The sequence below is a fragment of the Ranitomeya variabilis genome, chromosome 1 (assembly GCF_051348905.1).
Source record: "Ranitomeya variabilis isolate aRanVar5 chromosome 1, aRanVar5.hap1, whole genome shotgun sequence".
In the NCBI taxonomy this organism is placed as follows: Eukaryota; Metazoa; Chordata; class Amphibia; order Anura; family Dendrobatidae; genus Ranitomeya; species Ranitomeya variabilis.
The window spans coordinates 47,674,546-47,686,912 of record NC_135232.1 but is presented as its reverse complement, the minus strand read 5'-3'; the positions used below and the strand labels follow the sequence as shown (position 1 = coordinate 47,686,912).

Below are 12,367 nucleotides of genomic sequence, written 5' to 3'. Positions count from 1 at the left end.
AAGAATGACATTACTGCAACGACCAGGACTTTGGGGCGCTGCACTTGGAGAAGGGCAACTGTTGTCCCTATCTTCAAAAAGGAAAGAAGATAGATCCAGTAAATTACAGGCCAGTGAGTCTTACTTCTAAACCAGGAAAGATCTTTGAACAAGTTATTAAACAACATGTATGTAACTGCTTGGATAAGAATGAAGTAATTAACCACAGCCAGCATGGGTTTATAGCAAACAAGTCATGCCAGACTAAGTTAATTTCCTTCTATGATGGAATCACTGACTGGGTAGATCAGGGAAATGCGGTAGACATAATATATCTTGCCTTCAGAAAAGCATTTGATAAAATATCTCATTCTATCCTTATTCAAAAAATGACCAAGTATGGGATTGACAAGGATATGGTTAGGTAGATTAATTATTGGCTCAGTGATCGTTCTCAAAGAGTGGTAATAAATGATTGCATATCCAATTGGAAGAGTGTTTCAAGTGGGGAACCACAAGGCTCTTTCCTGGCCCCAGTGTTGTTTAACATTTTTATAAATGATCTAGAAAAGGGAAACTAATCGAATTTGCAAAGCTAAGAGGGATAGCTAAAACTAGAGAAGAGAAGGATCAAGATAAGCTTCAACAATAGGCAGCAACTAATTGAATGGTATTTAGCAGGGAGAAATGCAAGATTCTACATCTGGCAAGAAAAATGAAATTTACATCTACAGAATGGGAGGAATAGAACTAAGCAACAGCATGTGTGAAAAAGACTTGGGTATACTAATAGATCACAGACTGAACATGAGTCAACAGTGGGATGCAGCAGCAAAAAAGGCAAACACAGTTCTAGGATGTTTTAGGAGAAGCATAGAGTCTAGATTATGTGAAGTAATTATTGCCCTCTACTACTCCTTGGTCAGGCATCATCTGGAATACTATGTACAGTTCTAGGCACAACATTTAAAAAATAAGACAAAGACATTGAAAAACTGGACCTAGTTAAGAGAAGAGCTACCAGGATGATGAGTGGACTGCAAAGTATGTCCAATGAGGAATGGTTAAAGGAATGTTTAGCTTGCAAAAAAGACGACTAAGAAAAGATTTAATAAATGTCTACAAATATCTGAAGGGTTGCCAAAATGTAGAAGGATAATATTTATTCTCATTTGCACATAAAAACATGAGAAGCAATGGAATTAAACTGACAGGGAGAAGATACCGATTAGATATTAGAAAACAATTATTGACAGTGAATATGATCAATGTGTGGAACAGGCTTCCACAAGAGCTGGTGAGTTCTCCTTCAATAGAAGTCTTCAAAACAGAGGCTGAACAGACATCTGTCTCTGATGGTTTTGTGACTCCTGCATTGAGCAGGGGGTTGGACACGATAACCTAGGAGGTCCCTTCCAACGCCAACATTCTATGATTCTATGAAAACACCGGATCCACCATTCACAATAGGTGATGTCATAGTTGATCTGTTCCTTCTCCATTTATATGGACCTTTGCACACGCTCATTAGATGCTTCAATACAAAAGAAAGGGTCAGAGTCTGTTCATTGTGGCTAATGTACAGTACATGTGTTATTTCCTGAAAAATTTCTATTTTTTGATCTTTAATACAGATTGTGATACGGAAAAATAATGAGTCTACAAATTTTTTGAAAGAACACATTAAATACAGTTGTGCTCAAAAGTTTACATACCCCGGCAGAATTTTTGCTTTCTTGACCTTTTTTCAGAGAATATGAATGATAACATCAAAACTTTTTCTCCACTCATGGTTAGTGGTTGAGTGAAGCCATTTATTGTCAAACTACTGTGTTTTCCTTTTTAAATAATAATGACAACCCAAAACATCCAAATGACCCTGATCAAAAGTTCACATACCCCATTTCTTAATACCGTGTATTGCTCCCTCTAACATCAATGACAGCTTGAAGTCTTTTGTGGTAGTTGTGGATGAGGTTCTTTATTTTCTCAGATGGTAAAGCTGCCCACTCTTCTTGGCAAAAAGCCTCCAGTTCCTGTAAATTCCCAGACTGTTCAGCATGAACTGCGCGTTTGAGATCTCCCCAGAGTGGCTCAATGATATTGAGGTCAGGAGACTGAGATGGCCACTTCAGAAACCTCACTAGGTTCTGCTGTAGCCAATGACAGGTCAACTTGGCCTTGTGTTTTGGATCGTTGTCATGTTGGAATGTCCAAGTATGTCCCATGCTCAGCTTCCGGGCTGATGATTGCAAATTTGCCTCCAGTATTTCCTTATAACGTGCTGCATTCATCTTTCCTTCAACTTTGACCAAGTCTCCTGTGCCTTTGTAGCTCACACTTTCCAAAAACATCAGCAATCCACCTCCATGCTTTGCAGTAGGAATGATATTCATCATAGACCTTGTTGACCTCTCTCCAAATGTAACATTTATGGTTGTGGCCAAAATGTTAAATTTTGGTCTCATCACTCCAAATTACCTTGTTCCAGAAGTTTTGAGGCTTGTGTTTGTGCTGTTTTGCGTATTGTAGGCGAGATACTTTGTGGCATTTGCTTAGTAATGGCTTTCTTCTGGTGACTCAAACATGTAGTCCAATTTTCTTCAAGTGCCTCCTTATTGTGCATCTTGAAACAGCCACACCGCTAGTTTTCAGAGTCCCATATTTCAGCTGATGTTATTTGTGGGTATTTATTTTCATCCCAAACAATTTTCCTGGTAGTTGTGGATGACATTTGTGTTGGTCTACCTGACTGTGGTCTTGTTTTTACAGAGACCCTGATTTTCCATTTGTTAATCACAGTTTGAATGCTGCTGACTGGCATTATCAATTCCCTGGATATCTTTTTGTATCCCTTTCTTGTTTTATACAGTTAACTACCTTTTCCCTTTGATGCGTTGACAATTCTTTTGCTTTCCCCATGACTGACAATCCAGACACGTCAGTGGCTGGATGAAAGATGCAAGAGTATGTTTGGATCCCAGAAACTCACTCAGCTTTTATACACATGTAGAGACCGCAGATAAAGAAGGATGCAGGGACAAATGGGAGCCAGAAAGCAAACAGCGTTTTTAACTTTTCTTTTAACTTCCAACCAAAAAGATAACAACAGTTTTCCACGCAGGGAACTTAAGTACAAGTCTACAATATCACAGTAAATCCTATCTACTATATAGGAGGCCTGAACTATACCCGAAGAACGCGGCAGCGCCTTACTAGTACCTCCCCTACTAAGGTAAAGTCAACAACGTTCACTTATCAGTGCTGTTTCAGCGATGTAGTCCCGGTGGTGAGGCTCCGTCAGCGACGTAGTCCTAGTGGTGAGGGAAGGCGGTGTCCTCCGACGTCGAGCCCAGGTGTAGATTCGAGTCCAGAATGTCTTTTGCGGTGCTGCGTTACCTCCCGCAGGCGGACGTTGATCCGGGGTAACAGTTTCCACGTCCAGAGAGGAGTCTTTTTGAGGAGAATTAGCAGAATTATCAGTATCAGTCACAGCTAAGAAAAACCCAGGAGGGCCCGGAGCACTCGGTGGCAAGATGCTCCCGGGGAGCGCGGTAATACTGTCCCTGAGCTGATCAGCACTACCCCTCTGCCTGGGGGGTCGCTGACGACGAATGCGCCTCTTTTTGGGGGCTCTGGTAATTGCCCGCAGTGTCTGTTGCACGTTTTCCCCCTGCTTCCAGCGAGTCTCACTGCGGCCTGCACACACACAACAACTGCGCTGCAGTTTCCTCTCCTCAGAGATTTCCCGCGCTTCTCTGCCCCTGCTTTCGCGCGTTTTGCTTTTTATCCTTTCCTCTCCCTGCGTCACTCTGCCTCCTGTCACATGAGCCTGGCTTCCCATGCACCCCTCAAATCCGTCCCCCGGAACCCCGACTCCCGGCAACAATGGTTCCACCCGTCTGCACAGCTCACCAGGTCCCTGTCCCCTACATTCCCCCACCCTGTATGCTCGCCAGTCCCCGGGCGAGGCCTTCGCACTGACAGGTCGCCCACCTGACGGGTTGTTCCACACTTGGGTCTGTCTAGTGTGTAAGTCAGGACTGTAGCGAGTTGGGGGTCTACCGGCAGTAGAACGTTCAGAACGTCGTGGCTCGGGTCCTTGTGTAGGGGGAATGTCGTCAGCGGAAGGGTGACTGGTCAGGGGTAGTGTAGTAGTCGAGATAGGGGGAGTATTTTGATGCCGTTCTTCTTCTTCATCATCTTCTTCGTCCCACCAATGGTTGTTGGGGGACTCAGTCGTAGGTGGCTCTTCCCTGATTGCGGATTCCGGGGTGTCCGAGTCAACAGAGAGACACAACCGGAGCATGTTGCGATGAAGAATGCGAGTACCTGTACTTCCGGGGGCCTCAGACTGCACTTCATATACAGGTCCATGCGGGTCTATACGGCGAAGCACCCGATAGGGTGTTTTTTCCCAACGATGGTCTAACTTGTTTTGCGGTCTTTGCTCTCGAACGAGTACTCGATCACCTGGCCGGAACTCTGAGGGTTTTGCTGTAGGGGTGCTCCGATGCTCCACTTCCCGAATTCGAGTGTGTACCAGTCGGTGTAAGGTCTGCAGCCGATGCCGATGATCACGCACCCACGAAGCCATCCCTGTTCGGGGGCCTTCTTCCTCCGAAGACAGTTCCAGATCTGTCATGCCTTTTCCTGGGCGCCCAAAGACCACTTCATACGGGGTGCGTCCTGTGACTTGATGAACTCTATTGTTGTAGACCCACACTAGGTCAGACACATACTCCGGCCAGCGGGCCTTCTGATCTTGTTCTAGCGCACGCAGCATTTGAAGCAAAGTCCGGTTAAACCGCTCACAAGCCCCATTTCCCTGGGGGTGATACGGTGTGGTGCGTGACTTATCAATGCCGTAGAGGCGATGCAGCTCTTCCATGACTTTGCCCAAGAAACAGGCGCCTTGATCCGAATGTATTCGCCTCGGACAGCCGTAAACTTGAATAAAGTTCTTACAGATAGCGCTCGCCGCCGACTCAGCTGTCTGATCACGGGTAGGGGTGACTACCGCGAATTTTGAAAAATGATCTACCATAACGAGGCAGTGTTCGTAGCCTTGATGCGCTGCTCCAATGGTAATGTAGTCTATCATTAATACTTCAAAAAGGGCAGACGTCGTGATGCTCTGCACAGGCGTCCTTTCCTCCGGTGACTTGGTTAGCTCACATTGTCGACATTGTCTACAGGCAGTTTGTACTTCCGCAAGCAGCCGAGGATGATAGAACCGAGTTTGCAGCCACTTAAACGTCCTCTTCACTCCGAAGTGTGCCCCGGACTCATGAGCTTCTTTAGCAACTGCGGCCACCACGGGCCCTGGTAAGACCATCTGCCAGGTCGGCTCGGAATCTGCCTGAGCCATGGTTAAGTGGCATAAGAGCCCGTCCTGAAGAGTTAGGCGCTCCCACTGCCGCAGAAGAAGGTTCAGGTCGGACGGGAGAGTTTGTCCAGGGGTTCTCACGGGCAATAGGCCATTCGTTATCCACTGTCGCAATGGAGCTAGTTCCTGGTCTTCCTGTTGCAGCCGTATCCATTCGTCCCGACTCTGAACCAACAGTCCTGTAGCCGTTCCGTTCCCGGTCTGTTCCCGGCTCATAGCCGTCCGAGCAGCGCCCCCGATGGCGTAGGGGATTTCTTCTCCCTCCAGCTCCTCATCTCGGTTAGTTCTTGGGGGGTTCTTCCGCAGACGAGATAACGCGTCAGCATGAACATTCTCCGCTCCTCGCTTGTAGAGGATACGGTATCTGTACTTGGCCATCCGGGCTACCCAGCGCTGTTCCAGGGCACCCAATTTCGCATTTTCCAGATGTGCCAATGGGTTGTTATCCGTGCGTATCAGCACCTCGGAACCGGCCAGGTACTCAGCGAACCGCTCCGTCATAGCCCACACCACGGCCAGCAGCTCCACCTTGAAAGAACTGTAATTGTCCGGGTTCAACTCAGAGTCATGAAGAGACCGACTCGCATAGGCGATCACTCTCTCCCGCCCATCCTGAACCTGAGACAACACAGCCCCCAATCCCTGAGAGCTGCCATCGGTGTGTAGGATGAACGGTTGCGAAAAGTCCGCATAAGCCAACACCGGCGGCTCCATGAGAGCTGTCTTCAAGTCCCGGAACGCTGCTTCTTGTGGCTCCTGCCATTGTATCTTCTTTCCCCGTTCCTTGGGGGAGCTTCCTTTCAGCAGGACTTGTAGATTGTGAGAACGGCGAGCAAAGTTCTTCACGAAGCGCCGGTAGTACCCAGCGAGGCCCAAGAACGCCCGTACATCCTTGGCGGTCTCCGGTGTGGGCCACTCCTGGATTGCGGCAATCTTCTCCTGCGATGGCCAGACTCCTTCGGCGGACACCACATGCCCCAGGTACTCGATCTGTTCCCGGAACAAGTGACACTTCTGGGGCTTCACCTTAAGCCCGTATTTCAGCAACCGGTCTAGTACCTGCTCCAGTCGGCACAGATGTTCCTCGAATGTTGGAGCATAGATGATGATGTCATCCAGATAAATGAGAGTGGCCTCGAAGTTCAAATCCCCCAGACACCGCTCCATTAATCGTTGGAAGGTGCCTGGAGCGTTGGCCAGCCCAAACGGCATTCGATTGAACTCGAATAGTCCCATGGGAAGGATAAACGCTGTCTTAGGACGATCTGCTTCTGTCATCGGGACCTGCCAGTATCCGCTGGCTAGGTCTAAGGTGGAAAAATATTTGGCCCGACCCAGCACGGAGAGAGACTCCTCGATACGGGGAAGTGGATAAGAGTCTCGGACGGTGCATGCATTTAGCTTACGATAGTCCACACAGAACCGGAGCGTGCCGTCCTTTTTCCGCACCAGCACGATCGGGGCAGCCCACGGGCTCTGACTCTCGCGGATCACTCCCTTTTGTAGCATCTGGCCTAACAACGTCTTTACTTCCTGGTACATCTGCGGGGGAATCTGTCTGTACCGCTCCCTGATGGGCACTGTATCTCCGGTCGGAATTCCATGTTCGATGGCCGTGGTACAGCCAAAATCATCTTCGTGTTGTGCGAACACTTTAGCATAATGTCCAAGGAGTCGCTGCACTTGTGAGATCTGTGATGGATCCAGGCCCGACAATTCCGTCCGCATGTGCTCCAGAATAGTTTGACCCTTTCGAAACGCTATTGGCTCAGGATCCTGCGTAGACCGGACACTGACCATCCAGGGATCAGGGGAATCCACCATTAACTGCAAAGTATCTGGAGGGGGCATCACTTCTAAAGGTCGTAACACTTTGGCCATCTCACTTCGGACCCGTAGCACGACATCGTGTTCGTCCACATTCACACATCGCACTGGTACGGCCCCATTTTTAACAGTAGCCAGGGATCGGGCCACCAGCAGTCCTGTGGGCAAAGGGGATGTAAAGGTGGGCTCAATCTGTACTTGTACTCCTTCTAGAGGGATGCGAGCTCGTATGGGCAGGGATATAACAGTCTGTCCTGGGGGGAACGTCACCTTTGCTGTCGGGGAAGTAATTACTCTCCCTAGTATGTCTCCCTCCTGACAGGTCTCTTGTACCCGGACTTCCCTCACTAACTGTCTGAACACGGAGCCCTGAGGTGTACTGGTCCCCCACTGATTGAGTGTCTCTTGCGTAGTCTCCCCTAACAGAAAACTGCCAAAATCTTTCAATACGTTCATCCCCAAGGTCACAGTATGTTGTGGGCCGGGGTCTCCCCGTGTTAACACAACCCCCCGGCGGCCCAGGTCCTTCCCACATAAAGATATTTGCATCCAGGTGACCCCTTCCACTGGGATGGGCAGCTGATTGGCGGCCTGTAACCGAATTACGGGACCCCATTGGGGTCTGACTGTCAAAGGAAAGTGTTTTCTAAAATAAGCCTCGGGCATTGTCGTGACTTGGGACCCGGTGTCCACCAGACAACGGACAGCCCGCCCTTCAAACTCTGCCCAAACCAGGGGGCAGCTGGCAACCAAATTTCCGGGACTTTCACCACCCATCCGCGGGGACTCTGGCTCCGAGCGTCGTCCCCTTAGCTCGGAGCCCTCTAGTTTAACGCCTGACGGGACGAGGCCCTCCCTCTCCGGGGGCACTCCCGTGCGAAATGTCCTGCCTCCCCGCAACCATAGCAAGCACCGGGGACCGGATAATATCCTGGACGAGCGCCACGAGCTGGACTCCCAGACCATTGCCCCCGGGGTAGCTCCCTTGGGCTTCGCGCATTCTTTTTAACTTCAGCCAGTTCGTCTCTGATTTGTTTGAGCTCCTGCCGCATCTCCTGAACCCACGACGGCTCACCCCCTCCTGGTGCAGCGGTCTGGATAACCCGAGTCTCTCCTGTCAGGACCGTCACCCCCCTCTCTTGCTCCCGGGTGCGGGCCTCATTGCCTATGTCGGAGAAAGTCAGGCGCGGGTCGACCCGCACTCGTTCACGTAGAGCCTGTTTGGTCAACTCATCTCGCAGTCCCGTCACCAGTTGGTCGCGCAGGGTCACGTCAACATGTCCCATCCCCATACCATCTTTCTGCACGATTGCAATGTTTAGCTCTTGCAGAGCATTCATGTACTGAATGACAGTCTCGCCTTCTTTTTGTCGCCGTCCAAACAACCGGGCCCGCAGCTCTCCCACGTCGGTGGGATCCCCGTGCGTCCCCTCTAACACATTTAACACCCCGGTAAAAGTATTCCGCTCTGTGGGGGGTCTCAACATCACTGAATCTCGGGCCTCTCCATCTAAGGCCATAATGGCCACCTCTGCTTCCAGGGCCGGGGTCATAGGATGCATCCTCAGCAGCCCCCGCATCCTTTCAGTCCAACTCCACAACAACATGTTGCTCCCATTAAACTTGGGCAGGTTATTCAACATGGCCCCCAATGAGAGAGACGCTCTCGGCCCAGCCCCATCCTCCGTATCTTCTGGCTCCCTCTTTGGATCCTGCATCCTGCCGACTACGCCAAATGTAGAGACCGCAGATAAAGAAGGATGCAGGGACAAATGGGAGCCAGAAAGCAAACAGCGTTTTTAACTTTTCTTTTAACTTCCAACCAAAAAGATAACAACAGTTTTCCACGCAGGGAACTTAAGTACAAGTCTACAATATCACAGTAAATCCTATCTACTATATAGGAGGCCTGAACTATACCCGAAGAACGCGGCAGCGCCTTACTAGTACCTCCCCTACTAAGGTAAAGTCAACAACGTTCACTTATCAGTGCTGTTTCAGCGATGTAGTCCCGGTGGTGAGGCTCCGTCAGCGACGTAGTCCTAGTGGTGAGGGAAGGCGGTGTCCTCCGACGTCGAGCCCAGGTGTAGATTCGAGTCCAGAATGTCTTTTGCGGTGCTGCGTTACCTCCCGCAGGCGGACGTTGATCCGGGGTAACAGTTTCCACGTCCAGAGAGGAGTCTTTTTGAGGAGAATTAGCAGAATTATCAGTATCAGTCACAGCTAAGAAAAACCCAGGAGGGCCCGGAGCACTCGGTGGCAAGATGCTCCCGGGGAGCGCAGTAATACTGTCCCTGAGCTGATCAGCACTACCCCTCTGCCTGGGGGGTCGCTGACGACGAATGTGCCTCTTTTTGGGGGCTCTGGTAATTGCCCGCAGTGTCTGTTGCACGTTTTCCCCCTGCTTCCAGCGAGTCTCACTGCGGCCTGCACACACACAACAACTGCGCTGCAGTTTCCTCTCCTCAGAGATTTCCCGCGCTTCTCTGCCCCTGCTTTCGCGCGTTTTGCTTTTTATCCTCTCCTCTCCCTGCGTCACTCTGCCTCCTGTCACATGAGCCTGGCTTCCCATGCGCCCCTCAAATCCGTCCCCCGGAACCCCGACTCCCGGCAACAATGGTTCCACCCGTCTGCACAGCTCACCAGGTCCCTGTCCCCTACACACACACTGATTACAAGCAAACAGGTCACAGGTGAGGATGTCACTTTTAGTAGCCATTCAAATCCATTTGTGTCCACTTCTGTGCATGTTATCAGGCCAAAATCACCAGGGTATGTGAACTTTTGATCAGGGTCATTTGGATGTTTTTGGGTTGTCATTATGATTTAAAACGAGAAAACACAGTAGTTTGACATTAAATGGCTTCACCCAACCACTAACCATGAGTGGAGAAAAAGTTTTGGTGCTATCATTCATATTCTCTGAAAAAAGGCCAAGAAAGCAAAAATTCTGCTGTGTTATGTAAACCTTTGAGCATAACTGTACAAAAACCTGATTTAATCAATAGATTGCTTTCTGATGACAACTTCCCTTTAAGCACAAAGTCATTTTATAGACAACCTTTCATTGGATTATTTAAATGTAAATTAAGTACTTTCTCCAATTGTCCCTGATCCATTGTTTTTTTTTCTGTGCCTCTCTGTTTCAAAGTTATACCCCCAAAAAATAATAATGTAAATTTTCCTTTCACCAACTGGGTGTACACTACAGAACTTCTCTGAAGGAAGAGAAAAAGCAAACACCCACAGAGAAGTTCTGTGGTATACGCCCAGTTGGTTGAAGGAAAAATTAGCATTTTTATTTTCAGGGGGCGTAACTTTGGAATGGGGGGCATAGAAGAAAAAGAAAAATTGTTTCATAGTGAGTGGAAGAGCAGCAATTGGAGGAAGTTAATTTAAAATCCAGTGAATGGTCTCCTTTAATTACTGTGATGTGGTGAAAGGATAATAAAGTACTAATGTTCTGATCTCCAGAAAAGACTGGCACTTTTATGTAATAATGTCTCTTTCCAGATTTTTCTTTAAAGGAAGAGTTTAGCAGCCAATCAGAACGATTTTACGGAAGTAAAGGGATACAATTACAAAAAGATAAAAAGAAGAACTTGAGCAAAATTAACAACTGGGTTTCGAAAGTAACAAAGAACCTGATCCCAAGTTTGTTCAAAGAGCTTCCAGACTTTGAACTGATGCTGATCAGCGTGATCTATTACCAAGGTAAGTCTGCAGGCACAGGTGTGTAATGCCCCCCACCTGCATGGCCTGTATGCACGCTCAGCATGCAAGACTCTACAGCTAAACAAAAAGCATCGAAAGTTTGCTCAACAACATTTAGCAGGAAAAGGTCGAAAATCCAGCTTCACAAACTTTTTCTTTTTAAATAAACATTTTCTTTATTAGTGAATAATAGTGATCCAGTGAAAAACAAAATGGTTAAAATTCCAAATTCATAGCATGGCTACAGGATCCATGGAGAAGGAATGACTTCTCCTTGTAGCCATGCTATGAATTTGAAGTTTTAACCATTTTTTTCACTGATTTACTATTATTCACTAGAAAAGAAAATATATATTAAAAAAAATAAAAAACATTTGTGAAGCTGGATTTTCTACCTTTTCCTACCATTGATTGCTTCAAGGTATAGACCACTACCGTGGAAAGAACTAAATGGAAATCCTAGGATGAATTGAGCTGCTAATCACTGACACTTCCAAGATGTCTTATTATCCGGAGCAGTGTTGCTCTTCATATTTCATATATTCCATGTCTGCATGATTTAGCACTATAGAGTGCAACTTTTTTTGCTTATTTTATGAATTTATGGACATCTATGGTTTGATTTCTTTGTCTGTGTGGATTGGATGCGTTGTTACCGACATCTGGTGAGAATTTCATGTCAATAGCACCTTTAGAAATACAGCTCTGGCAAAATTTAAGAGACCACTGCAAAATGTTCAGTTTGTCTGATTTTTCTCTTTATAGGTATATTTTTGAGTAAAATGTAAATTGTTCTTTTATTCTATAAACTTCTGACAACATGTATCCGAAGTTCCAAGCAATACATTTTGTACTTCTTTTCTGAAAAGGAGAAATAGTCAAAAATAAAAAACAAACAAACCCCAGTGCTTTCAGACCTCAAATAATGCAAAGAAAACAAGTTCATAATCATTTAGAAACAACAATACTAACATTTTATCTCAGGAAGAGTTCAGAAATCAATATTTTGTGGAATAACCATGATTTTTAATCACAGCTTTCATGCGTCTTGGCATGCTTGCCGCCTGTCTTTCACACTGCTTTTGCCATTCCTGGTACAAAAATGTAAGCAGTTCCTCTTTGTTTGATGTCTTGTGACTATCCATCATCCTCTTGATTACATTCCAGAGGTTTTTAATGGGGCTCCGGTCTGGAGAATGGGCTGCCCATGACAGAGTTTTGATGTGGTGGTCTCTTAATTTTTTCCAGAGCTGTATATTTACATAGAAAATTGGTGACACGTTCAATACCTATTTCACCCCCTGAATAACTTTACGTATATACTGTATATATGCACATGTTGTCAAAACTGTTGGTACCCCTCATTTAATGACAGAAAAACCCACAATGGTCACAGAAATAACTTGAATCTGACAAAACTAATAATCAAAGATCTATGAAAATGAACAAATGAAAGTC

At 47.0% G+C, this 12,367-nt stretch overlaps 1 protein-coding gene across 1 annotated transcript in view; it reads left to right on the top strand.

The window, feature by feature from the left end:
* LOC143804776 (factor XIIa inhibitor-like) overlaps positions 1–12,367 on the top strand; it is an 80,683-nt gene that overhangs the window by 52,690 nt on the left and 15,626 nt on the right. Inside the window, exon 5 of the mRNA XM_077283189.1 lies at positions 10,709–10,909. Within this exon, the coding sequence (XP_077139304.1) occupies positions 10,709–10,909 (201 nt within the window). The remainder of the gene's footprint in view (positions 1–10,708; positions 10,910–12,367) is intronic.